The sequence below is a fragment of the Aspergillus chevalieri genome, chromosome 5, assembly GCF_016861735.1.
Source record: "Aspergillus chevalieri M1 DNA, chromosome 5, nearly complete sequence".
NCBI lineage: Eukaryota > Fungi > Ascomycota > Eurotiomycetes > Eurotiales > Aspergillaceae > Aspergillus > Aspergillus chevalieri.
This window is the reverse complement of record NC_057366.1, coordinates 1,583,347-1,611,105: the sequence shown is the minus strand read 5'-3', so window position 1 is coordinate 1,611,105 and position 27,759 is coordinate 1,583,347. Positions and strand designations below refer to the sequence as shown.

Sequence of the window (27,759 nt, the reverse complement as noted above, 5' to 3'; positions counted from 1 at the left end):
CTGAAGTGTGATGGAGACAAAGAAGATATTATAGTCTCGTCCCGTACGCGGTGCAGTATCACAATTAAGGCGCCCCGGCTCAAGTATTTAATACCGATCCGGCACGGCTCTTTCTGTCCTGATTCTTTCCCGACTATGAAACAGGCTGTAAGTCACTCTATGCATGTGTCAAAGGTGACCCGAAATATTCTGTACTCTTTCATCTAACGCCATTATTTTTTCGACACAACAGCTCAAATTTGGGCAAAGCTTCGAAGTCCAATCACGCGGCCATGCCCATCTCGAATGGCTCAATGCTACCCCCACAACCTTTGAGCAGGAGAATGAGACTAAGATAAACCGATGGGTCTGGTTGTCCGAGGCCCCCGGTGGCTCATTCTGCCTTTGGGACGCGAATAACCCCGATAACATGGGCTATATGCAGGACGGCAACTCAGTTTACGTCGGCTTGGATGATTACACCATTGAGGGAATAACATCACAAGGATTCCTCACGTTGAAGGAATGGGTCCCTGCTGAATAAGGGGGGTATTGATTTGAGCCTATAAAATTCATTTACAAGACCCAGAACATCGTGGAATCTTGATCTGAGATATTGGAATATTACTTTGGATTTCGTGCGCACAGTTCTTATATGACGGCTCGACACTGCAGCAGTTGATACATCCAAGTGCCGCTACTTGAACCAGCAATCATGCTGTCAACAGCCCCTATAAAACCCCTTCATTGCCTAGATAGATTTCCCCTTCTCTTTTCTTCTCTAAATTCAATATGATCGTCGATGGCTACTAGTCAGTTTAGATAGGAATATCAGTTCGTTAATATCTACCAGCTACTGAGCCCGTGACACCCTTTGATTAAGTTGGCCAAAGAAGAAAAGAACTTTTTTCGAAACTGTGTTTGAAAGGAAGAATGAATAGGCCTCGCCCTCACCCGCACGAGGTTCGGCGAGGGTTAAGGGTCGGGTCGGGAGAGCGCTCTGCTCGAAAGCCCTGCGCGTACAGGCGGTCTGGGGCGATGAAAAGAACTAGAAAGGTTATAGAAAGAGGTCTTACCTTGGGAACTCTTAGGGGCAAGAGGCTGAAAGTTATCTGCTGGCCTCGAGTTCATAGAATAGGGTCTGTCATAGCTTTAGGGTTCGATATGGAAAATAAACTTGATTAAATAGTTAATAATAATAATCATAATAATAACACCAGAAATATGCAATTCCATATAAAATCTAATTACTGTTGTTCTTAGGATATTGTTTTCTTTTATGCCCTGTAGTATTGCAATCACTACATCGTGGTGTTGCCCGTACGGAGCGGAATTCTGCCACCTCCTGCCTCCTTCCCTAAATGAGATCCTAGCCCTCCTAAATAGAAATGCCTTCTTCAGTAGCTATCTACTTATTAGATTACTTATATTTTCAAAGCTGCTGTTTATGTGAAGCTTGCAATTCCTGAATTTCTTGACATACAAGAATAGCTTCATCACATGCCATGAAATGGCCTTTGATGATCTTGCCCAACCGCATTCCTAGAAGAGATGGAGGGCTTTGTATGCTCCCCTCAAGCATATCTTGAACTGTAGATTTCTGCTTTTCTAGTTGCCACAAGTGATAAGGTGTTTTTGGTGCTGAATTGGTTGACTGACTGCCTGGTGGTGTAGGGGTCTTAAGTTGAATAGTAAAATGCCCAAGCATCTCGTCTGGATTGATTGGAGCCAATCCAGTAGCTCTAAATCCACTCTTGAAATTATCCAAGGTAAATGCTTGCTTCCAAGCTTCTGGATACGCCTCAGGGTGTCACGGGCTCGGACTAGGAGATACTAACAAAATGATATTCCTATCTAAACTAGTGTAGCCATCGACGAGAATCTCGAATCCGGAGAGAAAAGGAGAAGAGGAATCTATATACAGAAAAAAAGGGTTTTATCCATGGGCTGTGCGGCCACGCCAAGTGCTTTCTTTGTTTCCTTGCTCGGATGGCGGCGTTTGTCGCCGGAAATGTGCTTGATGAGCTCCATATCGAAATGAAGACCCCTACACCAGCGGGCAGTTCACATAGCAAAGAGTCATCTAGTTGGACAGCAGAGACCCCCAAGACTACCAGGCAACTTTAGAAGCAATCTGAGCTTATCAAGCGCCTCTGGAGGAAGTGTGCACATAGCCCACCAAGCCCTATCAATCAAGCAGTTGAGCAAGTGGTCAAGGGTGCTCAAATGGCAATGCAGAACGCACTGCTTTTAGAGCATGAGGTTAAGCAGCTACGTGCTGCTAATAAATACCAAAAGCGCAAGCGGTCGCTGGCTGAATGGTCCAAAATAAGTGATAAGCGCTATGATTAGTGGGGAGCGATGATTGGTTGATTTACCAGCGGAGCAATTTCTCCACACTGTGTATATAGAGCTGGTATAGCGAGTCAATAGCTTTGCGGGTTTAACCCCTTACACCTGGCAATTATCACCTCTAATAAGCCGGCTTCCCTCATTCAAACTTGCCTCTGGATGACTGTATCTCAGGGTAACGTAATCGGCCACCGAGCGGCGTCGGCCACCGAGCGGCGCCAAATCTACGAATCTCCGAATTACACCCCTTATTCCTCTTTTCTACCACCTCTACATCATGAATTCTGTTTCTAAGGAAGAAAGACTGCAATTAGCATTGAGAGCTTTTAAGAATGGTCAATTTAAAACTAAAAAGGCAGCTTCTGTAGCCTTTGATGTGCCTGAAACCACTCTGCGAAGACGACTACAAGGAACCACTTCACGCATGCAAAAGATCTCTAATTGCCAAAAACTATCACCTACAGAGGAATCGACACTCTCAGCATGGATTCTAGATATGGATAAACGTGGTCTGCCTTTGCAATTGCCAACTGTTAGCTATCTGGCTCAGCTTCTACTCTCAGCCCGCCTGTCTCAGCCATCCCACTCCATTACTATTGGAGGCCATTGGGTTAACCGCTTTATCAAACGCCACCCAGAATTAAAATCAAAATATACTCGGAAATATGGTTATCAGCGCGCGAAATGTGAGGACTCGAAGCTTATTAAAGCTTGGTTTACACGGGTTCAAGAGACAATTGAAAGTATGGGATTTTGATGGAGGATATCTATAATATGGATGAAACTGGCTTTCAAATGGGTGTGGCTTCAACTGCTAAAGTTGTCTGTGGATCTGAGACTAAGCAGAGTCATGCAAAAGCTCTTCAGCCTGGGAATAGAGAGTGGGTGACTTCAATTGTTGCTATAAATGCAATGGGATGGTCTCTTCCTCCTCAGATCATCTTCGCTGCAGTCAATCATCAATCTCTATGGTACTACGATTTACCAGGAGATTATGTTCTCAGTGTCAGCAAGAATGGCTGGACAACAGATGAGCTAGGCATTGAATGGCTTCAAAAAGTATTTGAGCCAAATACAGCTCCACGAACTTTTGGAAGGTATAGGTTGTTGATTCTGGATGGGCACGGTAGCCATGCTACTGCAGAATTTGATAGATTCTGCATGGAAAGGAGAATTATTCCATTATATATGCCTCCTCATTCCTCTCATATTCTTCAGCCACTGGATGTGTCCTGCTTTTCGCCTTTAAAGCATCTCTATGGTCAGAGAGTCCAGGAAAAAACCCAAAATGGGGTTCATTCAATTGGGAAAGAGAATTTTCTTCAAATCTATCCAAAAGTCCATCAACAGGCTTTATCCTCATCAAATATTAAAAGTGGTTTTGCAGCAACAGGCCTGATTCCTCTTTCTCCAGAGAGAGTTCTCTCAAAAATCACACAGACACCATCACCACCTTCTACATCACACAGCAACCAGTCCTTTGGTGTAGGACAAACACCGGCCAATATACATCAACTAGAGCTGCAGAAGAAGAAGATAGAGTATCTTAAAGGTACTGTGTCTCCATCTGTGGTGGATGGGGCTACAAAGAAGATGATTAAGGGTGCGGAGATGGCCATGCAGAATGCTCTTCTATTACAGCAGCGAATCCATCAGCTTGAGTCAGAGAACCAATATAGAAGGAAGAGGGAGGGAAGAACCAAGCAGTTTATTCAGAATGGAGGCAGTTTGACTGTTGCTGAGGTTGAAAAGAAGGAGGAAGAGCAAAGAAGAGAGCTGGAAAGAGATGCTCAACCTAGGCTTCGCAGGCGACCAACATGCAGTGATTGTGGTGTTATTGGTCATAAAAGACCTCAATGTCCTAGTAAATAGTCCCATTTAATTATTATAGAAATAGGAGTCAATTTCATGGCGATAATAGAGTATAAAGTGGATGGTTCGTAAAGTAGTAAGATTCGGAGATTTGGCGCCGCTCGGTGGCCGACGCCGCTCGGTGGCCGATTACGTTAAAGTCGCACATGGAATCCACTGAAGTGCAGCCAACGCCCTCTTCATGTGGGGCTTCAGCTGGACAATTGCCATGGGTTCTGCCAATAGTTGCCCATGATGAATGATGAACTGTATGTGCAGATTCCTCAGCTAGCCACATCTGCGGCGTGGAACTATATATATTCCTACGACATCAGCTCATAAATACCATTTCTCTAGAGTCAGTAATTATCAAGCCAGTGCTACAAAGATTCTGGATATCATATTTCAACAATCCTTCTGCTATCCAACAATGTCTCTAAAGGTGGGATATATAATACAACCTTGATAACTACTTTTAATATTAATTTACATATAGGATGTTCTGATCCGGTTCGAAGGTGTAGAAGAATGGGAGGAGACACGCGACGAGGTTGATAAGTATGTTAAAGCAGAAAGGTCCGAGGGACTTCTTGAAATATGCTATGGCTGACAATTTCAGGATACTTCAAGAACTTACTGGAACCGACGAATACCCCTCAACCAGGTCATTACCTCCAATTATTTTTGGCGCTCAGTATGGCCCTCCACAATGCTATTGTTTCTACATATTTTAAGAACGGGCTGGTCCTAATTCCTGACTCAATTTTAGGCTCGATGAAGACGGTATGGAACGATTGAGACGCCTTGATGGAGTAATTGTCCAAGTGCCTGAGGAAGAGGATGATGATTAATTGGCTATTTGCTGCTGCCGGAGTGAGTGTTACAATTCTTGTTGATGAGAAATAAGCCGGCCCAGGTGGTGAGGCCTGGAAATTTTTCATATAGGCCAGTTTGTATGCACATATAGCTAGCCAAGCACTCATCCACTCGCGTACGTGTATATAGGCGAGAATATATCGTTCTATTCTGAAAAGAGTAATCCATCATAGCGGTCTCGGGGGGGGGAGCAATTTCTGAGTATTTAAAAAAAAATTCAACCCGTTTGAGCGCTGTATATACTAGTTTTGTATAAGATATAACATGGAAAAATCGTATCTAGCAGAGTATTTACACATTATATAACTACTACTTCGAATAGTGAAGGCAACATCATTCTGAGCTACAGTAGTTGACAGTATCGAATCGCATGAGTGAAATGCGCCCTAAATCGTGTCCTAGAGCAAAAAAACCATTTCTGAATGCCAAAAAACATCCCCAATTACCGCGCAGTGTACCCTCCATCGACAACAATATCCGCACCAGTAGTGTAAGTACTAGCATCACTAACCAAATAGACATACAGCCCCTTCAACTCCTTCGCAACCCCATTCCTCCCCAGCGGAATCATCGACATCCATAAATCCTTGGTCTCCTTCCCAATATAATCCGATAACCCTGTATCAATATACCCCGGCGACACAGAGTTCACTCGCGCAAAATCCCTCCACTCGTTGGCTAGCGATCTAGCAAAATGCACACATCCCGCCTTAGCAACATTGTACGACGTCTGCTCCTGTGGGAAATTCGCAATGTGGCCCGACATCGACGATGTCACCACAAACGACCCTTGGCCCCGAAGCTTGAAGTGCTCACCAACTGCCTTCGCGCAGTGGAATGTACCATTAAGATCTGTCTGTACGATCTCCATCCAGTCTGCGACGCTGCCTCCCAGCACGCCTGCGTCCGCTGCGCGGCCCGCGTTCGCAATGAACCCATCAATTTGACCAAAATCTTGTAGAATGTTGTCGACTAGGGTCTTTGCGGCGGAGTAGTCGCGAACGTCGCAGTGGTAGGCCTGCGCCTTGATATTGTATTCCTTGGTGAGGGCTTCGGCGTTTTGCTTTGCGCCGTCTTCGCGGGTGAAGTAGGTGATTGCCACGGAGGCGCCCATTTCGGCGCAGCCGCGGGCGGCTTCGAAGCCGATGCCGTGGGAGTTGGAGGCACCGGTTACCACGATGACCTTGCCCTTTAGGCTGAAGAGGTCGGTTAGGCTGTTTGCTTGGGGAATTGAGGTAGGCATTTTGTTGATCGCATGAAGGGAGGATCAAGAGGCAAAGACTAGAAGAAGTTTTATTGATGGGAAGAAGGGTTTAGTGGAGCAAAGACCACTTTACTACCATCTTTATATCTCTTGAGAAAAGAAAACATACAGGAACCCGTTGTGAGGAGATTGAATCCGGTAATTGTCCCGAGCTTAGGGTCAGTCGCGAAAATTACCTTTTCTGGTAGCACTCACGCCTCTCCATGCCAAAAATACCGTATTAGGAATTTTAAACTATACCGTAGAAGAGAATGGTTTATTTTGTAGTTAGAAATGAATTCTCCCCGCATACAGCGTTTTCATAAGGATATAAATGACCTTCAAAGTCCTTTGGATGGGGGGGGGAGAGAGAGAGAAACACAAGTGCTCAGATTGAACTAAATCGTCAAGATCATACCAACCATGGAGGTCTGCATTGTGTTGAACTTCTATCGTTCCAAGCTGACCTTTATCAGAACGCTTCGTTTGTACTTCGCAACATTGAAGATGTGGTGATCGAGGATCGCCCCAAGCCGGAACTTAGGGATCCTTATGATGTGATGGTGCACGTCGCCCAGACGGGTATCTGCAGAAGTGATGTGAGTTGTCCTGCTACTATTCCCTTATATAACCCCATCGGACTTATCTAACATGCATGATTTATATGTTCACTAGTATGTACTTTTATCTTTCCGGCATGAAGGCCAGGTCAGGCTTAATGCTAACGCTTATCTAGCTGGCAACGCGGCCGTATCGGCGACTATGTCCTCACTGGCCCAATGGTCCTTGGTCATGAATCCTCCGGTGTCGTCGTTGAAACCGGTAGCAAGGTAAAAGATCTCAAGGCCGGCGACCGTGTAGCCCTTGAACCCGGCATCCCATGCCGTCGCTGTGAATACTGCCGCAAGGGCTCGTACCACCTTTGCGGCGACATGATCTTCGCCGCCACGCCCCCCTGGGACGGCACCTTGGCCAAGTACTACGTGAACGCAGCCGACTTCTGTTATAAGGTTCCTGACTCGATGGACCTTGAGGAAGCAGCCATGGTGGAGCCTGTTTCAGTGGCCGTGGCTATCTCCAAGACGGCGGATCTCCGCGCTCACCAGACGGTGCTGGTTTTCGGATGCGGGCCAATTGGTGTCCTCTGCCAGGCTGTGGCAAAGGCGTGGGGAGCAAAGAAGGTTATTGGTGTCGATGTTGTTGCGTCCAGGATTGAGGTGGCTAATTCATATGGTGCGGATCAAACATTTATGCCTCCTAAGCCGGAGCCTGGTGCAGACCCCATGGCGCATGCAGAGAAGGTGGCTACTATGCTGAAGGAGCAGTGTGGTCTTGGTGATGGTGCGGATGTGGTTCTGGAATGCTCTGGTGCTGAGCCGTGCGTCCAACTTGGTATTTATGCTGCCAAGCGAGGCGCCACATTTGTGCAGGCTGGTATGGGTAAGGAAAACATCAACTTCCCGATTACTGCGGTTTGCACGCGGGGATTGATAATCAAGGGCTCAATCCGGTACCTGACCGGCTGTTATCCGGCGGCCATCGACCTGATCTCGAGTGGTCAGATTAATGTGAAGCCATTGATCACGAACCGGTTCAAGTTCGAGGAGTCAGAGCGAGCTTTTGAGCTGGTGAAAGCGGGGAGACAGGACGTTTTCAAGGTGATGATTGCTGGTGTGTAATAAACGAATGATAGATGATTATATATACAGAGTCATGAGATTGAAAATAAAATGCCTGATTATCAATCGTTTACAAAGGCCCATGCCATACTTCAAGTTGATCCAATAAGATGATGCAATTCTACCCAAAAATGGTTAGATTACCCGCCAAGACCCCGTTCCGCCGATTAAAGCGGGTCTAGAGTATTGATTTCGATCCTCCGATGATTGTATATAAACCCCGCGACATCTCGCCATTGTTGTTCCCAAACACTTAAGGGAAAACCCCTCTTAAACTCGATCACTTTTCTCGTAATTTCTACAATATGTCTGTTGCCAAATCTTTCCGCCAAACCATTGGCATCCCTCCCTCAACCGCCTCCGTCCAAGACTCCACCCTCATCATCATCGATGCCCAGAACGAATACGCCACAGGCCTTCTGACAACTGCCAATATTGACCAGACCCGCAAGTCCATTGCAAACCTCTTAAGCAAGTACCGCGCCTCTGGCAATGGCAAGAACATCGTCCACGTCGTTCACCAAGTCCCCGCCGGCGCACCCGTCTTCACTCCGGACACTGAACTGGCTAAGGAGTTCGAGGAATTGACCCCTAAGGCTGGTGAGAAGGTGATTACCAAGCAGTTCCCTAGCTCCTTTGCGCAGACGGATTTGGATGAGTACTTGAAGGGATTGGGGGATGTGGGGAAGAAGATCGTGTTGGTCGGGTATATGGCCCATGTTTGTGTTTCTACGACGGCTAGAGCGGGGGCTGAGCGTGGTTATGATGTGATTGTTGCGAGGGATGCGATTGGGGATAGGGATATCCCTGGTGTTGGGGCCGCGGAGTTGGTGTCTGTTGTGTTGAGTGAGCTGGCTGATGGTTTTGGCACGGTTGTTTCTTCGGAGGAGATTGGTGCATAAGAACGATGTCCCTTGCGATGATACTGAGTCTAAACAGCTAATGGTCATTGCTTTGTACATAACTTTTCGTTTTTACATACACACGTTATCATGAACCGCATTTACCGGTAGTTCTCGTAAAATTCAGCCTCCTTCATCCTCTCCTTCGCCCTCTGGACCGTCTTCTCATCGTAAATGTCCTCCGGTCTCTTCCCCCCTCGAAGAACCTCACGTTCATGCCGGATAGCCTCTTCTTTGGTTAAGCAAACGAGGTCCTTCAGCGAAATAGGAATGAACTTCTGCCCTTCCTTTTCCCATGCAGGGTCCGGGCCGAACCCACGAGCGGGTTTCTCCCACAAAATCAGCTGCAGACGATTAGGCAGACCGCTAACGATGCTCTTCCCGCGCCAGATATCATCCACAAGAAATCCTACGTCATCTTTGGAAATTGGTAGGCGAAGACCAACGAAGTCATGACCGGCTTCTGTCCGGGCGAGCTTCTCATGCAAGCCCTGCATTCCCGCAAGGATGCCGTCGTACATTTTATCCCGTCCTTTGCCGCCGGCGTTGTAGTCATTAGGATAGCCGGAGATGTCGCAGATGACGTGGTTCGCAATAGTATATCCGAATACTGCGGGCATAGTGCCCAAGACGGGGAGGATTCGGGTCCGGAAGTCGGGGAGAACGGATAGCTCGCCCACGTCGCCCTTTTTAAATTCTTCCTCGGCGAGGGGAAGTAGACTTGCCTTCCCGGGGCCCGGCTTTTCAGTCGAGAAAACCACTGGGATGCCAGTGCTGATTTTGAGAGCCTTCAGTCGTCGACGGGTACTGCGTGAGAGAGGGTCATCGGTGCTAAGAGAGATATCACCCACCACAACACGGGTAGGATCTGACTTGCAACCGGCACCCATGGCGGAGATCACGGGAATCGAATTCGTATGGCAGTAGTGCAGGAGCTCCACTTTCGAGGTGATGTTGTCAATACAATCAAGCACGTAAGTCGGTTTCTGCCCTTGCCACGGACCCAGGAGATTGTCTGCCGCAGAACCCCCAAATAGTTCGTTCTGACAATCGAAGTTTACCCATGGGGCGATTTGTTCGAGGCGCTTGCGGATGCAATGCACCTTCGGAGTACCCACGTCTGCCAGTGTCGCGAGGGCATGTCTGTTCAGCGAAGAGAGGGTCACTTGGTCGAAATCGATAAGCCGGATCTTGGATACACCGGAGCGAGCGAGGGAGGCTGCTGCATGCGACCCGACACCACCGCATCCGACGACAATTATAAAAGATGATCGAAGCTTAGCAAGGCCTTCATCGGTAAGGAATACACGGTTCCGGGCGAGTTGTTCGAGAATTAGGTCTATACCGCAGTGTACTTGTTAGCCTTGGCTACGGTAGCAAGAACAATGAATGCTCACCGTCATCGTAGTCACCCTGCTGCGCCCTTCGCGCAAGAGCCGCACTACGCTCATCTTCCTTGCTCAATTGCGTTGCAGCCGCAGAGCCATATTCTGTAAGCTTCACTTTGAATCAGCCCTCCGGACCTTGCATGAAAACTCTAAGCACCGGATAATGATTATGACGAACCTTCTCCGCATGATGGCTGTCGTTTATATCCGGTATGGAAGCCTTAAGCTTGTGCACGGCTTTTTCTCGTCGAATAGCCTGGTACCCAAGTATGGCGCCTGCAACAGCAGCTCCCGAGAGCACAGCTGTAGCAGCAAGCCGTGACTGATGAGAATTGGCGTGCTGCTGGATCCACGACATTCTCGAAATACTCGTGTATATGCCCTCCTCCGTTCGTTTATGTGTGTTCGATGTGCGTCACGATTTTCAACTTGCGGCCGAGATTTAATTCATCAAATCGTTCAGTGTATCTACAGTAGTGAAATAGTCAATATCGGATTCAATCATCGTAATCTCAGGGTGTCCAAATCAGACAGGATCTATCATACCATTCCCGACAGCGAAAACAAGAAAAACCTCCGATGTTTAGCGCAGACAGACAACTCATAAATTCTATCGTCATAGCTCGGATTCCACATTGGATCGGCGGTGAGGTCACGTGCGCATCGGCGCCGTTTTGTCTCCGCGCGTTGTCGCGTGCTTCTCTTTTATGTTCCTTTCTAACAACTAGGTAAGTTGACGCCTACGCCATGTATTTTCTACAGAGATGGTAGCCAACGGCTGACTCGTTGCAGATCCGAGAGTGATCTTATTGTGACTCCCAATGATGATACTCCAGTACACCATAGAGCATTCTCATGACACCTTGGGATAAACCAGAAAGCTGGATTATTCCAGCGCGTGGACTTCATCCCTTGAGAACATGTTGATGTTCCTAGTGGAAGAAGATGTGTGCTTATGTGTGGGTGATTGAGACGAACAGAGATCTAAGGGACTGGCAATACTATCGACTCTTTTGGGTGTTGTTTTACATGCTTTCATTCCCTGGATGACTACGTTACCTATAATGTATAAGGTAATGTGGTCATTCCTACATGGGACTGACATATAAAGGTACGTTTCTATATCTTCCGCATCTCCTTTCCATCCGCTATACCCCAGCCAACCAAATGACGACAACTAAATAGCATTCACTTGAGGCCAATAATGCTCCGTCTGTAACCACATGGTAACGGCGTTGAGCAGGTCAGTGAAGAGTGAAAAGGTAGTTTTCAAACTGATGTAGCTGGTCGGTTTATCTTGCGTTCAGCGTCTCTGGATAAAGATGCGTATATGAGCCATCACTAACGTGTCTTACAGAGTCTATTGGTTTCAATGATTGTTATTTTGTTTTTCCTTTGTTTTTTTTTTTGAATATGGCGGATTAATATGTCTTTGCGCTATTCAGAACGATTGGTCAGCCCTTTCTTTAGCTAGATGCCCAGTGATGAGTGTTTAAACACATAAGCCAAAATTGTACGATATCCGGTGAAACATGAATTTACCTGGAAATCAATGAGAACCTGAGAGCTAATCTGAGGGCCACTGTTTATAATTTCTTTTTGACGCATACACATGTCATTCCCACTTTGTGTAATTCAGACTGAGATATTAGTACTCTCTTCACGAGAGCCAATAGACAAATAAGCAAACGAGCGTACACTAAACGACCATATCCCTGTTTCGCTTCCATTCCTTCCTCTTCCTAACAATTGTCAGCGGTCCCATCTACCCGCTGTCCTTCTTGGCTTCACCAAGCGTGACAGTGGACTCCTTTACCGTGCCCTAGAACTCCCCTCAGAAAACTCGCTTGGAAGCGAGATTGGTGGCGGCGACTTCTGCATGCTCGATGAAATTAGCCAGGACAAGCCGTCATCTGGTAGCTCCCTTGCCTCTGCGGCTCATCGTAGGGCGGTAACTCTGTTTAGGAACCATTGCATTTCGAAAATTCTTGTATCCGGAAGTGGGTGGGTAATGGGACTGTGTCTTCGGAGTGTAACAACGTCACCAGAGCGAATAGGTTCTCCCGTACACACATTGTGCAATCCTAGACCATGCCCACTGGAGTCGAAATTTGGTGGGAGTTGGGACTGGGCAGTTAGGTCGACCTGGCCAGTTAACTCTGGTGGCTAAAACCACCAGAAACGGACAAAGAGTTCCTTACCATCTGACTTTTTATCCGGAACTAGAGGTTCAAGAGCAAATAGACCCTGTGTGTACATCTCAAATGCCGAGGGACTCATGCACAACTGATTAGGGATTTGTCTGTTCCAGCATTGTCTCCGTAGACTGCATCCGACCAAGCATCCACCCTCTCTTCGGTCCAAAAAATCCGCAGCGTGCGCCAGAACATAACAACACTGGCTGTATTTGGGTTCTTTATCAAGGAGGGATATAGATGGACCATATTCGACACAAGGGGGTTGGTTTTCCTCAAGAAGCAACTACCGCCTCGCTCGTAGCACTAGTACTTTGGTCAGCATCAGTTTGCTAATAGCAAAGATTTCAACAATACCATCCTCTCTGCCGGAACACTCCCAGCTTTAGCCCTCTTATTATTTCCTGATTTGATGTCCTCAGCAGCACTTTTCCTGGCCAAACCGCTAAGGGGCTGAGAGGGGCGCGCCTCTCACGAGGGGGGACGATCACATTGTAACTGGTAAGATCGAAGGACTGGGAGAGAATCGGACGTGAGCCGCGCTCATCCTTATAGCCTTGTGATAAAGTCGACGCAGCTCATGGGGTTTTTGAACGTGGATCTCTATCAGTCTGAGTCCCTGCAACGCGATATCAACAATGTCTCTTAGACTCTCAAAATGAACTAACTCACATATCTACCAGTTCGCGCCTCGACCTGCTCGAGTTCGCAGAAAGTCCTCGATTTTGACGGGCAGATAACTCAGCATTCCTTGTAATTGCTGTATATCGGCTAACTAAAGGCATGTCCATGCTGTGCGGAATGTGGTTTCTCTGGATATAGGTGGTAGGGCTACGATACCCTCAGAGAGCCATTTGATGCGTTGAATGCGACTATATAATGGATATATTAGGTTGCAGGCTGGAGAGTGAGATAGGAGGATAGAAAGGAGGGATAAGGAGAACAGGCAGCTTATATATGACTTCAAGACTGGACAGTCGGTGATTTTGCTGGACGGTTGCCTCTAGTCTAAATTAAAACACAATAAAAACGCCTATACATGCATCATCATTATGAACACGCTATACAAGAATAATACGGAAACATAATTTTATATCATCACAGGAACCTCTGCACCGTACCACCAACATTCTTCAGATCAAGCAGGAATGTATCATGCCCAAAATGCGACACGTCCTCTCCAAGTTCGACATGCTCCACGTTCTTGTTGCCAACAGCCTGGAGCGTTGCAGCGATTTCGCGTTGCTGCCAAGCCGGGAAGAGGATATCACTGGCAGCACCCATGACCAGCACCTTGTGATTCTTGAGAGGTGCCAGTCCGCGGACAAGATCCTCCGGCGGTGCCTCTGAGTTCTTATCTCCCTTGTCAAAGACAGATTCGTTGATCGATGGGATGGATGCGGTAACAGAGGGTTGTTCTTCGTAGGGCTGTTCTGGGAGAGTCAGGCTGCAAGCGGGATCGCTTTGTTCGAGTTGTTTGTCACCTTGGGTAATCTTGCGTTCGTACTCGGCCCGGCGTTTCCGGGTCTCGACTTGTTGTTCGTAGCCCAGATCGAACAGGTCCATTGCTTTCGACACGTAGAGGAGACTGTTGGCGTCGTACTCAAGACAGAACTTCTCGCCTGCGTGATCGAGGTAGGTTTCGATGAGGAAGTCCGCGCAGAGGGCGGGCTGCTTGCTGGGGTCGGCGCGCTTGCGGCCAAAGCGCTTCTCCCACTCCGGTCCGCTACGGTAGGTGACCGTTGCGATTTCACGGGCAAGCTTCATTCCGAAGTGCGGCGGGATGGAGTCGTAGTAGAAACCACGCTCCCAGCGGGGATCCATCATCAGGACCTGACGCTGGGTATGTCTCATGGCAACGCTGTACGGGTGGCTACGTGCGCACCCACTGATACTCACAATCTTGTTGATCCTCTCGGGGAACAAAACACCGGCAGCCAAACTCTGCATACCACCCATACTCGATCCGACTGACGCGTACAGTTTTTGGATACCAAGCGCGTCCAGCAGGCGGAACTGAGCCCGCACCATGTCTTCGACGGTCAGGATCGGGAATCGAGTGGCATATCGCTTTCCATCAGACGGGTCAACCGACGAAGGCCCTGTGCTCCCGTAACAGCCTCCAAGAACATTGGTGCAGATAATAAAGTATTTGTTTGTATCCAACGGGCCACCAGGCCCAATGAACTTCTCCCACCAACCGGGCTTAGGGTTAGATAGGGTGCTGTGAGCGTGACTCGATGCGGAAAGTCCTGTGTGCAAAAGAATTGCATTACTCTTGTCCTCATTCAATGTACCCCAGGTCTCGTACGCGACATCGAACTCTGGCAAGACACCACCCCAATCCAGCAACAACGGTACCTCGCAATGGAATCGTTCATGGTGGCCCGTGGTATACGAAGGTTCCGGTCCCGACTCGAGAGATCGTGCGCTAAGCCGTGCGGTCTTTTCTTCCTGGGCGTCGAGACAGGGGAAGGAAAGAGCAGGATTGGACGCAGCTGTGGACTGGGAATTCCGTGGCGGCAGGCTGTGTAGTCTTCTCAGGTGGGATGATTGCGACAAGTGGAATCGGTTTCTTCCGGCAAACGCGGTCGGGGTCTCGCATTGCTTCAACAATCTTCGGGACGCTGAGCGCGCTGCATTTTGAAAGGAAGCCATGATAGCAGACAGGCACAGAGGAAGGAATGAGACGTTCCGTCTAGAGTCATCGAAATCTAGACGGCGACTGAGTTGAAAAGTCCGTCCTCGATAAGGAAGGCGGTGAGATGTTTGGAGGCCGATGCCGCAGCATGGACATGGCGTCATCTATGGGTATTCTCATTGGCTGAATTCTATATCTAGATATCCAACTCTTCTGCACGGAACAAGGTATCTTCGCTTCTAATCATACAGACTCATGCATCATAGCACCATTGTCATAAGGAAGTCAAGGTGACATTCAACGCAGTCGAGTTGATGTGGATTCCTGCCACATACATGCATCGCTCATGGTCGCAATTCGCATGGAAAACCATCTTTGTTCCGTCCTTTGATACGGTAGCGCCCCCAGGGCCATCGAGGTCAAAATCGCCAGTCCTGAGAAACTCTCTTTTGGCCCTAGTATAAGGGCCGCGGATTGATGGTGAAGTGGCATATTTGACATCATACTCGGGCGATATGAAACAATGGGAAGAGTAGAAGAGGTAGTACACACCCTCCGCCGTCCGGATGAGGTTGGGGGACTCGACCAGCTCGCCATCTTCATCGCTATCATGCTCGAAGATCTGCACCGGATCTCCAATAGGAGCAGTACCGTTGTTCTCGAGTTCTTGCAGCATGATGGGGACAGACTTGTAGGGTGGCTTGCTGTTGTTGCACCTTCCGCCATTTCCGATGCTATTCCCGTCGACTTTGTAGACGATATAAAGTTTTCCGTCGACATCTTTAAATGGAGAGGGGTCAATGGCACCACCTTGGTCTAGGGGACAGACCAGGGGAGTATTCTGTGGCACGTAGGGGCCCAGGGGGCTCGTGTTGTTCGTGACGGCAACGCCAACGCAGTGGTGTCGCTTCCAATCCTTCAATTCCCCAGAATAGTAGAGCACAAACTCTCCATCGTCCTAGACAAGAACGTTATTTTCGTACAATCTCAAGGAACCCGCTGTACTCACCCGCTGCATGGCGTCCGGCGCCCAGTGGTTAACGTCAGTTTCCCAATCGCCATCTGGCAGTAGCACCTGCCGACTCTCCAATTTGGTCCAATTGAGGAAGTCTGACGATATTGCGACTGGCACCCTCGGTACCTCCGTATCGTTGTTCGCCTCATTGGTCCCAAAGGCATACCAGGTACCGTTAACCTGAAGCAGACCAGGATCTGGAAAGTTTTCCAAGACACGTTTGGGACGATTGGCTCCATTGTAATAGCTGGGATCAACGCGAGCAACGCGGTAGCTGCTCCGGGGTCGCAGCTCGATGGGCAATGTGACGACCAAGACAATAGTGAAGACGACCATCACCACGATCAGGGTCACAATTGCAACCCGTTTCCCCGTCCATTTCGATGGCCCATTCGATCCCTTTTTCGGCATTGGACGTTGGGATTCGGACCCCGGGTCCATGCTCTGCGTGTTGTCGCTGGGGGGGTTGTCTTGTGACTGGAAGGGACGGGATAGCGCTGTTGCCGGCATTATAGGTTATATTTATTTGGTCCTGGTCATGGTTCAGAATTGCGTAGTTTTGCTTTGAACTGGTGGTACAGTCGTCTATGTCACAGCGCGGTCATTGTAGTACCTGGTATGCCGGAGATGCGGAGGTAAAGTCGAAAACCAGCACGACAGACCAGGAACCGATGGCAAGATTGGGATCGTCGTTGAGATAAGTATCACGCCTTTTTTTTTTTTTGTATTGAAGGAGCCCAGAGTACGGCCTATAATCTGTTGCGCATGTTCAATTCAGATTTCTCTGTATGAAGAACCGAGAGGGACGGGCCTTGTCGCTAAGCTCTCCGCTTTGTATGCAGCTGTACCAGGGGTATGGCGCGGTATAAAGGCTTTGTTATAGAACCTTGTAACTGTAGAGCACATCGGCTGGAAGAATTATTTCTTGTACAGCTCGAGATCACATTAGATATTAAAAGGAAAAAGAGAATATTCCACTACAGTCTGCAATGCATCTGTGCACTTTCTGCAACGGCACCGTTGTTGCAGAATGTTAAGCAATCTGACGTTGGCGGCCGCGTGGTCTTTCTTTCTATTCGCTTCTTCAGTCCGACTCCAGGCACTACATGTTATCACCAACTACTAGTATATCATTGTTGAATTACCTTTCAATATGCCTATTCGCATCAGACTACGCAGGATATAGTTACTACTGCAGAGTTACATACTGCTCCATCGACCCGTGGATCACCGGCGGAGCGTCCGGATAACTCGTGGTAGTTTCGTCAGGCGCCTCTTCAGAGTCTGTCTTCATTCTTATAGCACTAAAGCAGACCATTGTTATTCTCGCGGCACTAATTGACGCGATTCGATCCCAGTAGCTGGGGCTCACTTGTCTGTGGCCGGCACAATGCTCACTTTCCGCAAGTCGTTGATCGCCGCGATCTTCCTTGTCGCCTGTATTCTAATCCTCCGATCCTCCCATTCCTCCTCATCCTCATCCTCATCCTTATCCTCGTCGATAGCCGATATACCTCCAATAACTCCCGATAAAAACTTGAACGAGGATAACTTGCCAAAGAAGGGCACCGTCCAACAACTCCCCATCCAACCCGCGCCAACGGCATCCCTCCGCGACCGACTCCGCTACCACTTCCCCTACGACATTTCGAACAAATTCCCCGCCTACATCTGGCAGACATGGAAATATGACCCGTCCTCGTTCTGGTTCATCGACGACCTGCGCGCCCCCGAAGCTAGCTGGACAGAGCTGCATCCCGGTTTCGTCCACCAGGTCATCACCGACGACACCCAGCGCCACCTGATAAAATACTATTTCGCGTCTATTCCGGAAGTGGTGGAGGCATATGAGGCACTGCCGCTTGCTGTGCTCAAGGCGGATTTTTTCCGGTACTTGGTACTGCTTGCGCGTGGGGGTATCTACAGTGACATCGACACCACCGCCCTACAACCTGCGCCTGAATGGCTCCCCGCGGAACTGGACCAGTCGACCGTCGGCCTGGTCGTGGGTATCGAAGCGGATCCGGACCGTGACGACTGGCAGAAATGGTACTCGCGACGCATTCAGTTCTGCCAGTGGACTATTCAGGCCAAGCCCGGTCACCCTGTCCTCCGCGACATTGTCGCCTATATTACCGACGAAGCGCTGCGAATGAAGAAGCTAGGCGTGCTCAATACGAAGAAAATGGACAAGACTGTTGTTGAATTCACGGGTCCTGCGGCATGGACGGACGCCGTCTTCAGATACCTTAATGACCCGGAGTACTTCAAGATCGACCCTGAGACCTCGCGCAATGTCACCTACGAAGACTTTACTGGGCAGGAAGACCGACGCAAGGTCGGTGATGTCGTCGTCTTGCCGATCACGAGTTTCAGTCCTGGAGTTGGACAGATGGGGGCGATGGATATTGATGATCCGATGGCGTTTGTGCAGCATGATTTTGAAGGTATTGCAGTTCCTTACCCCGCTGAAGCAATCGAGAATTACTGACATCGGACCAGGAACTTGGAAAACAGACCCTTCGCTATGATCGTTTCGTCTCACGCCCATCCGATAAAATCAAAGATACCCATTTCCATTACAGCGGGATGGCGTTGCTGGGCTCGTTCATTCTGCTACTCGTTCCGAATCCGTCTATAGACAGTGTTAATCTGGCGCTCACATAGCGCTTTCATAAACCTACGCAGCTCGACATGTGAAGTCAGATTACCCTACCGACCTCGAGCTCGAATCTCAGTTCCAAACGAAAATGACGAAAAGAGCGGGCCTACGCTTTTGGGCCCCAACATTGCATGGCACATTTCTGTATACAAAGAGTGGAGAAAGGCGTTGGGGGTTTTTCATTTTTGATTTGTTTTTGTTCATCTTCGTTGGCTCGGTTGGTGTGCTTGGATTGGATTGCCTGTGTAAGGGAGCTTGGAATGTATAGACTTTGGGTACAGTGTGAGCGAGACGCATAATCATAATTAGGCCTCTTTCCCTGTATCCATTTCCTAGATATATACACCTGGACAATCCGAAGCCATTCGCTTTTTGAAACGCAAGACACGATTTTCGAATATATCCAAAAGCAGAAAGAAGGAAGATTATGATGATAACGCAGAAAGAAAGGTAAAGCCAAACACCTGACAGACTTGGCTATGTATTGACAGTGTAAAGAAAGAAGAATAGTAAATGGCAGACTTATATGGCATGACCAATAGACATCATTATAGACATTCGTGTAATCACTTGCTCGTAACTCCCATGTCCAAAATATACCCAAAAGAAGGAAGAAAAGAAGAATCAAAGCAGCGAAGCTCCCATCAGATGATGGACAGTATAAGACGAAACGTTGCAAGAATGAGCTCAACTCACTCACACTGGGCACCGGACTGTAGGCGATAAACTTTTAAAAATCGGCGAACAAAGGTTCATATTTTGACTTCAAATCATCGGTATATGGGGTCAAGTTGTTCACTGGAGGATCTGGATACTCCTCAAAGTTGCCTGTGTCTGCGGGATGGTCGACTCTCGGGATAATAGGGCCCTTTATACGGCGATGATAGAGATCATCCCATTTAATGCCCTCGAAGAACGGATGAGATCTTACTCTTGCAGAGCCACCCGATATGTATCCCAGTCGTTCCGTCGGATTGGTTTTGCAGAGCAAGGAGACGATGTTCTGAGCTGCAGGGGACATGATGTTTTGCGGGAAGCGTAAACGACCTTGGACAATCTGCTCGTATATGCGCATTGGATTCTGATCCCAGAAAGGCGGTTGCCCAACCAAGAACTCGTAAATAAGGATCCCTAGAGCCCACCAATCCACTGCAAGTCCGTGGCCACTGTTATGGATAACTTCTGGCGCGAGATACTCTGGTGTACCACATAGTGTATATGTCTCACGGTCACCTAGTTCTTTCGCGAAACCGAAATCGACGAGTTTAATATGGCCGTCGGCATCAAGGAGAATATTTTCAGGCTTTAGGTCCCGATAAGCAATCCCTTCCATATCATGCAGGAATTCTATTGTCATGGTAATTTCGGCAGCGTAGAACTTTGATGTAGGTTCGTTAAATCGCCGTGCTCGTCGTAGATAACTAAATATCTCGCCCCCAGGACAATAGTCCAGCTGAGGATGCTGTTAGACCCATGCGCTTTTCTGGATCGTAGAACACCATACCAACATATATAGACTTTCCGCGTCAGAAAACGATGCTATTAGAGTCGTCACAAAAGGATGACCGGAGACAGCTGCAAGTGTTTTCCGTTCATTGCGGACGTGTTCGACCTGCTTCAGTTTGATCACTGCGCACATAGACGACATCATGCATTAGCCTCATAGAAGCACAGCAGGCAAGGTTCACCCTCACCATCTGCCTTGCGGAGTATTTTCAATGCATATACCCTATCCTTTCTTTCATCTGCTTTCAATCTGGCAAGCCATACTCGAGCAAAAGTCCCTGCGCGGAGAAAGATAACAGATCAGACACCGGAGAAACGACTGCGGGCCGAACTGAGACTTACCCGTCCCTAGTGTTCGTAAAAGCGCGAAATCGGCTACTTTTAAATTCTTCGCAGACACACCCAGGTGTTTCTGGTCCGGACGATCCGCGACAGTAAAGGGGTTCAGGTGTCGTTGATGCGGCGGATGCACGGAGCCCACCATCTGCTTTTCCCTCTCATGGGCATCTTGGGATCCTCCCGACTCCGGTTTCTTGGGAGGGACAGCTGTTCCTTGCACCTTTTTATGTGTCGAAGGGTCGACGGTTTCCGCAGCCATTGGAATGGCAAGAAGAGATCATGTCTCGGAGGACAAGCGGGGAAGAGGTGTGGGGGGAAGCGGTGGATGGGAGGAAGACACGACGTGAGGAGCAATTGGAACCAGGAACCGTGAGTTAAGATCGATATAGAGATAAGGATTGATAGAATCTGAGGTGAGGATTTCGATAGTAGAGATGCTCGATAGGGGACTCAGGAGCTTCGTGGGATATGGGGGGAGATGAGGTCCTGCTCCGCCATGAGAGCTGGCCGGCGATAATACAGGGGAATGATGACATTACCCATCCCCAGTGGGGCAGGAAGCAGCTGTCCTCGGTATACTTAGTAGTAAGGATAGTCACTATGAGATCTACCCGACTTTTCCCTCATCTTACTTTATTGCTTTTTATAGTACAGCGTGCTTCTAGTGTTGTGCTGATTGAGAATGAATGTGTGATACTGAATGACATTGTTATCATCTGTTTTAGGGGGTTACCATGGTATAAATATACAACCACATCACAGAAGGTCTAGACAAACTAATTATCATGTTGCGTAAAAAAGAGCCGTGACAAACCGGTGGCAAAGGTACATTATCTTGCGTCAAAGCGACTTCTGATGGAACTCATCCGATGCTCCGTCAGCACCCGGGCTAGTAGACCAAATCCCTGTCTTTATGATGACCACTACTACCAGGGTCTAGAAGCTTAATATAGTAAGGGCATCGGGGATCGCCAATATCTGGCCCACGAGTACATGATGCATGATCCATTTTCACGATAATCGAACAAAGGAACAAGGCAGAATGACGAATGAGAGTAACCGATCATTTGATACAGCAGGTGCAATTCAAGGCTTGCTCTTAGAGTTCAAAATCAGACCGACAATCAAACTGTTCTCTGTCAGCATACGACTCTCCATTCGTCACCAAGCTACATACCCGTAGAGACCCAGAACTTCGCCAAAAATCAAGATAAGAATCATTCCAACGTAGACCCGGGACTGTTGCATATACGCGCGAACACCCTGAGACATTCGTTAGAGACATGCATAAGATAAGCGTAGTTAGCACAACTGCTTACCGCGTCTCCGACAATCCCAATGGTATATCCTGCGGCCACACCTGCAAGACCAACCGACAGTCCCGATGCGAGATGCATGAATGATCTGTAAGTCCCGTTATTATCCCTAGCCCTTGAATCATTTCCGTATGGCCAAACATACGTATACAAGCTGGTGGGTGGTGTTGTTCCTAACGGTGGGGACATGTCTCCTGCGATGAGAACCGCAATAACGAGACCGTAAACTGCGATGATACCGGACATGACGACGGGGATCAGGGACTATCTTCAGTCAGCACACCAGTATGAACCATATTTGATCGATATTGTGGACAAGCTCATGCCTTCATGATCAGATCCGGTCTGAACGTCCCGACACCCGAGATACCAATCCCGGCCTTAGCTGTCCCATATGCTGCTCCCATTGCTGTATACCGTGTAAGTCATTTATCCATCCTGCTAATCGTATTGTCAAACTCCTAGTGAGAAAACATACACCCGAAAATCATCTTCGAGCGAATGGTCAGTGAACCAGTCGTCATCCGGTACGCACGTCACGGAATACTCACTGCAGACGCAATTCCTGCCTAACATGGCTGTTAGTCCAGCACTTGCAAATAGCTATCATTGAGCAAACGCGCTCAAGGTCACTTACAAAGGAGAAGAAAGGCGCGAACTTTGGGGTGTACTCGCTGACTGACATGGTGCCGATTTCAAACAGGGGCGGTTAGAAAAAAGGCAAGAAGAAGGAACTGCGAATAGAAAGCTCAAGCAAATCTAAAACAATTCAAGAGAAAAGAAACAGGAAAGAAATACTAGCTTCAGTGTAGTAGCGACGTCGAAGAAAGTCGGAGCTGGTACGTAGACTGTCTGATGCAGAAGACCAAGTTGCTCCGTCTGGGCCACCGTAGCGAAGACTATCCGGCCTGACACCCAACAAACCCCGTGCCGGTCCTCCACCAACAGTTCTTACTCCTATCATCACCTCCTCGACTTCCTATCGACATCCTTATACCATCGCTACTACCATATTCTGCGTCTTCAGTTCGTCCCTACGCCAAGAAGCACGCCTGATTCCGGACGATTAACGGCCTGTCGACCACCTCCCCCGGTCTTCCGTCCGTCGTTTATTACTCCTCGCAGTCTCCTGCTCCAAGTCCTTCCATAATTCTCCCTTCCCCCTCACCCCCGCAATACCCTCAACTCAATTATAATACTACTACTATCTCCTATTCTGCCTCTTCCTCTTACTTGAGAAACTCCTCTGGTTCTCTCCCCTTCGCCCCGGCTCCCGGCTGGACAGTGTTCTCCGCCCGCGCCCCGGATCCGATTTCCCCCCCGGTGGAGGATGGTGAGGTTATGAACTGATAGGAGCCCGGTTTGCGATTGCGCTCAAAGGCTCCTAGCGCACTTCGGTCGTTTAAAATAATATCGCATACGCGGTTTCGACGTCCGGTTGTCAGGCTAGGAATTCGGCCTTTTCAAAGCTCGGATTCATTGAGGCATGAGATACTGAAAGAGATTTTTGTCCCTCTTTCTCTTCTTTTCCTCTTTTCTATTTTCTCTTGTCTTCTTTTTTTCTCTCTTGTATCAAGGATTTTTATTATTATTATTATTTGGCTCGTCTTTACGTCGAAGTTTGTGGAGCACGGTTATTCTTCAATTTTTTCCCTCTTCGCTTCTCCTTTCTCCACGATTCTGAACGACTCCCGCGACGCTCTTGCACGCTCTCTACGACCAGTTCCGATACCCTTTCCTTTGCTTCGTATTGCTTCGCTGGCTAATTCTGTCGTTGGTTTGTCTTGTGATTTTTTGAACCTACAAAGGGACAGCAAAGAAAGGACTATCATAGACTATGGCGGATTTAGGGGGACAACAGGGCCGGAACTACCGGCCCTACGGCCACCCCTCTAATTTCCAGCGGGATGCTGCATTTTCAGAGATCTTTGGCGGAGCACCGCCACCGGGACGTTCGCAGACGATGACTTCGCAGACCCCCCAGTTTTCTCAGGATCGAGCTCATACCATGTCATCCCATGTGCCACACCCCCAGATGCAAAGGGCTCCACCGCAACCTACACGCCAGATGCAAAATGGCTATCCGCCGGCTTCCTCCAATGGGTACTATCAAGCATACCCCGGAGGCGCTGCCATGGCTGCGCAACCTCCTCCGCAGAATCTTCCCCGGCCGTACCCAGGACGATTTGCCTATCCACAACCCCAACGCCTGGATTCGAGGCCGACTCCAGGCTCCCAATACCAAGATATGAAAGCGCCCGGTCGGCCGATGCCTCCCCCCGCCATGAACTCTGACGCATACCGGTCACGCTCGATGGCAAGGATGGGCGGGCCCCCAATGTATGGACCGCCTCCAAGTAGCTTTAACCATACTTCCGCCACTGCTTTTCGCCAACAACCTTACCACCCTGCCGCTCCGATGACTGCGCAGGGCCGTGTTGTACCAGAAAGGCATGGGAATGAACGCGCCATGTCGATGACCTCGTATGCGGCCGATAGGGATCAGTCACTCACTACGAGTACTGGACGTGTCATTCCGACCAGGAGGAATCCGTCCGGACCAGCCCCGCCTCCCCCGATGAAACAAGAACCAGAGCAACCCATTGCACAGCAAAACGCGAATAGCAAATCGCGACCGCCAAGCGACTCCTCGACGAACTCCCGCTCCATGTCTATGGCTTCCGCTACCATGTCAATGGCGTCGACTGTTGTCCCCGATCGGACGATGAGCATACAAAGCCAATCGCAACCCAAACACAGCGGTTCCACAGTGACACATGCCACAAGTACTTCACGCCGCAGCAAAGTGCCTTTGGTCTACCCGGCCCTCCTTTCCCGGGTCGCGGATGTCTTTCGGGAGAAAATCGCACTTGGTGAACGGCAGAAGAACGGATTGTCCTATCAGAATGCCTTTAGCGGTGCTGAGGCAGTGGATATGATTGGTTATATTATCAAGACAAGTGATCGGAATTTGGCTCTTTTGCTGGGTCGGGCACTCGATGCGCAAAAGTTCTTCCACGATGTGACGTACGACCACCGTCTCCGGGATGCTACCGGGGAGCTTTATCAGTTCAAGGAAACCATGGGAGAGGAAGCCCCGAGTTCCGATGTCAACGGTGTTTTCACTCTTTTGACTGAGTGCTATTCGCCAACATGCACGCGCGAAACCTTATGCTACTCGATAGCGTGCCCCCGAAGATTGGAGCAGCAGGCACGATTAAACATCAAACCTCAGCCAGGATTGCGAACTTCTGCCTCCAAGGGTAGCTTGCATGGCGACGATGACAACGACGACCAGAAACTGTGGATCAATATGGTTCCGAAAGAAGTCTCAGACTCTATCGACGATAAACAGAAGAAGCGCCAAGAGATTATATTCGAAATCATGTACACCGAACGCGACTTTGTCAAGGACTTGGAATACTTGCGGGACTTCTGGATGCGGCCGTTGCGTTCTGCTGGCAACGCCAACCTTTCACCAATTCCAGAGCATCGACGAGAGAAATTTATCCGCACAGTGTTTGGGAACTGCCTGGAGGTGCTCAAGGTTAATAGTGCTTTGTGTGAGGCTCTGAATACGCGGCAAAAGGAAAGCCATATTGTGCATACTGTCGGCGACGTTTTCCTTCAACATGTGCCGAACTTTGAACCTTTTATCAAGTATGGTTCCAACCAACTTTATGGAAAGTACGAATTTGAGAAGGAGAAGGCGTCAAACCCTGCCTTTGCACGATTCGTAGAAGAGACGGAACGTCTCAAGGAGTCTCGCAAACTGGAGCTGAATGGTTATTTGACCAAGCCCACCACCCGTCTGGCAAGATATCCACTGCTCCTCGAACAGGTTTTCAAGAGTACGCGCGATGATAATCCAGACAAGCAAGATATTCCCCAAGCCATCAAGCTTATCAAAGATTTCTTGTCCCGTGTCAATACTGAGAGTGGAAGAGCGGAGAATCACTTTAACCTCGTGCAGCTCGACTCATCCTTGAAGTTCAACCCTGGTGATTACGTCGATTTGAAGCTCACAGAGGAGAACCGCCAGATGCTCACGAAGATGGCATTCAAGAAGACACCAACCGACAGCTCCGAGGTTACTGCATATCTCTTTGACCACGCGGTCCTGCTAGTCAGGATCAAGGTTGTCAATAAGCGTGAAGAGTATCGAGTCTACAGGAAACCCATTCCTCTGGAGCTCCTGGTGATCGCACAAATGGATGAAGTGATCCCGAAGGTTGGAATCTCTAAACGCCCCTCGTCTAGCCTGCTGTCCAACAAGGCTGCTGTCAATCCTCCATCAACGAAGGATGGCCTTCCTATCACGTTCAGGCATCTTGGTAAAGGTGGCTATGAGCAGACACTATATGCTACGTCGCCGACTCAAAGAAGGAAATTTATCGAGATGGTGGAAGAACAACAGCGGAAGCTCAGAGAGCGCAATAGCAACTTCTACCACAAGACAGTACTGTGTGAGCACTTCTTTACGTCCGTCAACAGGGTGAACTGTCTTGTTCCAGTCGGTAAGTTCTCTTTTTCTTTCTCATTGTATGGATGCTTACATTTCTGCTTTTTCAGACGGTGGCCGGAAATTGGTCTATGGCACAGACAGTGGCATCTACCTTTCAGATCGCTGGCCCAAGGATAAGTCCGCAAAACCAAGGAAGGTGCTTGATGTCAGCCAGGTTACTCAAATCGATACCCTGGAGGAATATCAGCTACTCCTAGTTTTGGCAAACAAGACTCTCTCTTCTTTCCCGTTAGAGACTCTTGAGGTGGTGGAAGGTCAAAATACCTTGTCCAAGCGGCCCAAGAAAATTCAGGGCCATGCCAACTTCTTCAAGGCCGGCATAGGTCTTGGTCGCCATTTGGTGTGCTCTGTCAAGACTTCTGCTCTTTCGACAACCATCAAGGTCTATGAGCCGATGGACAACCTGGCCAAGGGAAAGAAGAAGTCCGCTGTTAGCAAGATGTTCCAGAGTGGACAGGACACACTCAAGCCATTCAAGGTTCGTATATTCTTTCATCTTCCTCAATCGTCCGTATCACTAATACGTCCATTAGGAATATTACATCCCAGCCGAATCGTCCTCGATACATTTCCTGCGCTCGACGCTGTGCGTTGGCTGTGCTCGTGGTTTCGAAGTTGTCAGTCTCGAAACCACCGAGACCCAATCTCTGCTCGACCAAGCCGATACTTCGCTTGATTTCGTTGCAAAGAAAGAGAACGTGAAGCCGATCCACATCGAGCGAATGAACGGAGAGTTCCTTCTGAACTACAGCGACTTCTCATTCTTCGTCAACCGCAATGGTTGGCGCGCTAGGCCTGACTGGCGGATTTCTTGGGAGGGTAACCCCAACGCATTCGCGCTTTCTTATCCCTATATCCTTGCTTTCGAGCCCAATTTCATCGAGATCAGACATATTGAGACCAGTGAACTGATCCACATCATGACGGGCAAAAACATTCGCATGTTGCATTCCTCAACAAGAGAGGTGAGTCTTGGAAATATAATAGCGGAAACAAGCGTACGGATTGCTGATTGTGACTCAGATTCTCTATGCCTACGAAGACGAAACCGGGGAGGACGTGGTCGCCAGTTTGGATTTCTGGAGCAAGGCACCGCAGAACTAGGTCGCTCATCATGGATATGGAAGGTTATTGTCATATTCTCCCCCGATTTGTGTTTTTTATACATACACCAACCCACAACTCCTTTTCACCACTGCACTTAGAGAGAGCAAGTCTCTTGTCATTCTTCTGGGGGACTACTCTTACTCTTTCTTCCCCTATCTTCTTTTCTACCTCATCCTTTTTTCT

General features: G+C 48.7%; 11 protein-coding genes across 11 annotated transcripts; 5 read left to right on the top strand and 6 right to left on the bottom strand.

Annotated features, from left to right (window-relative positions):
• Window positions 1–135: 135 nt before the first annotated feature.
• Window positions 136–523, top strand: ACHE_50558A (uncharacterized protein; the record flags this gene model as incomplete). The annotated part of the gene is made up of 2 exons (XM_043280288.1): window positions 136–147; window positions 233–523. The coding sequence occupies 2 exons, from the start codon at window positions 136–138 to the stop codon at window positions 521–523; spliced, it is 303 nt and encodes a 100-aa protein (XP_043137882.1).
• A 4,089-nt stretch (window positions 524–4,612) lies between these two features.
• On the top strand, window positions 4,613–5,033 carry ACHE_50557A (uncharacterized protein; the record flags this gene model as incomplete). Its single annotated transcript, XM_043280287.1, has 4 exons — window positions 4,613–4,624; window positions 4,679–4,740; window positions 4,802–4,876; window positions 4,952–5,033. 4 exons carry the CDS (start codon window positions 4,613–4,615, stop codon window positions 5,031–5,033), a joined length of 231 nt encoding a protein of 76 aa, XP_043137881.1.
• Window positions 5,034–5,500: 467 nt separating this feature from the next.
• On the bottom strand, window positions 5,501–6,301 carry LXR1_2 (SDR family oxidoreductase; the record flags this gene model as incomplete). Its single annotated transcript, XM_043280285.1, has 1 exon — window positions 5,501–6,301. The coding sequence occupies one exon, from the start codon at window positions 6,299–6,301 to the stop codon at window positions 5,501–5,503; it is 801 nt and encodes a 266-aa protein (XP_043137880.1).
• A 1,984-nt stretch (window positions 6,302–8,285) lies between these two features.
• ISC1_1 (putative isochorismatase family hydrolase) lies at window positions 8,286–8,882 on the top strand (the record flags this gene model as incomplete). Its single annotated transcript, XM_043280284.1, has 1 exon — window positions 8,286–8,882. The coding sequence occupies one exon, from the start codon at window positions 8,286–8,288 to the stop codon at window positions 8,880–8,882; it is 597 nt and encodes a 198-aa protein (XP_043137879.1).
• Window positions 8,883–8,983: 101 nt separating this feature from the next.
• Window positions 8,984–10,628, bottom strand: ACHE_50554S (tRNA threonylcarbamoyladenosine dehydratase; the record flags this gene model as incomplete). Its single annotated transcript, XM_043280283.1, has 3 exons — window positions 8,984–10,221; window positions 10,280–10,379; window positions 10,449–10,628. The coding sequence occupies 3 exons, from the start codon at window positions 10,626–10,628 to the stop codon at window positions 8,984–8,986; spliced, it is 1,518 nt and encodes a 505-aa protein (XP_043137878.1).
• A 2,935-nt stretch (window positions 10,629–13,563) lies between these two features.
• On the bottom strand, window positions 13,564–15,123 carry ACHE_50553S (homoserine O-acetyltransferase family protein; the record flags this gene model as incomplete). Its single annotated transcript, XM_043280282.1, has 1 exon — window positions 13,564–15,123. The coding sequence occupies one exon, from the start codon at window positions 15,121–15,123 to the stop codon at window positions 13,564–13,566; it is 1,560 nt and encodes a 519-aa protein (XP_043137877.1).
• A 257-nt stretch (window positions 15,124–15,380) lies between these two features.
• Window positions 15,381–16,631, bottom strand: ACHE_50552S (glycoside hydrolase family 43 protein; the record flags this gene model as incomplete). Its single annotated transcript, XM_043280281.1, has 2 exons — window positions 15,381–16,064; window positions 16,116–16,631. 2 exons carry the CDS (start codon window positions 16,629–16,631, stop codon window positions 15,381–15,383), a joined length of 1,200 nt encoding a protein of 399 aa, XP_043137876.1.
• An 880-nt stretch (window positions 16,632–17,511) lies between these two features.
• On the top strand, window positions 17,512–18,652 carry OCH1 (glycosyltransferase family 32 protein; the record flags this gene model as incomplete). The annotated part of the gene is made up of 2 exons (XM_043280280.1): window positions 17,512–18,568; window positions 18,624–18,652. The coding sequence occupies 2 exons, from the start codon at window positions 17,512–17,514 to the stop codon at window positions 18,650–18,652; spliced, it is 1,086 nt and encodes a 361-aa protein (XP_043137875.1).
• An 861-nt stretch (window positions 18,653–19,513) lies between these two features.
• On the bottom strand, window positions 19,514–20,887 carry PKA2 (cAMP-dependent protein kinase; the record flags this gene model as incomplete). Its single annotated transcript, XM_043280279.1, has 4 exons — window positions 19,514–20,236; window positions 20,288–20,412; window positions 20,478–20,567; window positions 20,632–20,887. The coding sequence occupies 4 exons, from the start codon at window positions 20,885–20,887 to the stop codon at window positions 19,514–19,516; spliced, it is 1,194 nt and encodes a 397-aa protein (XP_043137874.1).
• An 827-nt stretch (window positions 20,888–21,714) lies between these two features.
• On the bottom strand, window positions 21,715–22,629 carry VMA11 (V-type proton ATPase proteolipid subunit; the record flags this gene model as incomplete). The annotated part of the gene is made up of 8 exons (XM_043280278.1): window positions 21,715–21,757; window positions 21,806–21,891; window positions 21,948–22,032; window positions 22,090–22,208; window positions 22,271–22,353; window positions 22,423–22,435; window positions 22,496–22,513; window positions 22,582–22,629. 8 exons carry the CDS (start codon window positions 22,627–22,629, stop codon window positions 21,715–21,717), a joined length of 495 nt encoding a protein of 164 aa, XP_043137873.1.
• A 1,152-nt stretch (window positions 22,630–23,781) lies between these two features.
• rom2 (putative Rho guanyl nucleotide exchange factor (Rom2)) lies at window positions 23,782–27,573 on the top strand (the record flags this gene model as incomplete). The annotated part of the gene is made up of 4 exons (XM_043280277.1): window positions 23,782–26,461; window positions 26,517–26,947; window positions 27,003–27,434; window positions 27,493–27,573. The coding sequence occupies 4 exons, from the start codon at window positions 23,782–23,784 to the stop codon at window positions 27,571–27,573; spliced, it is 3,624 nt and encodes a 1,207-aa protein (XP_043137872.1).
• Between the last annotated feature and the right edge of the window lie 186 nt (window positions 27,574–27,759).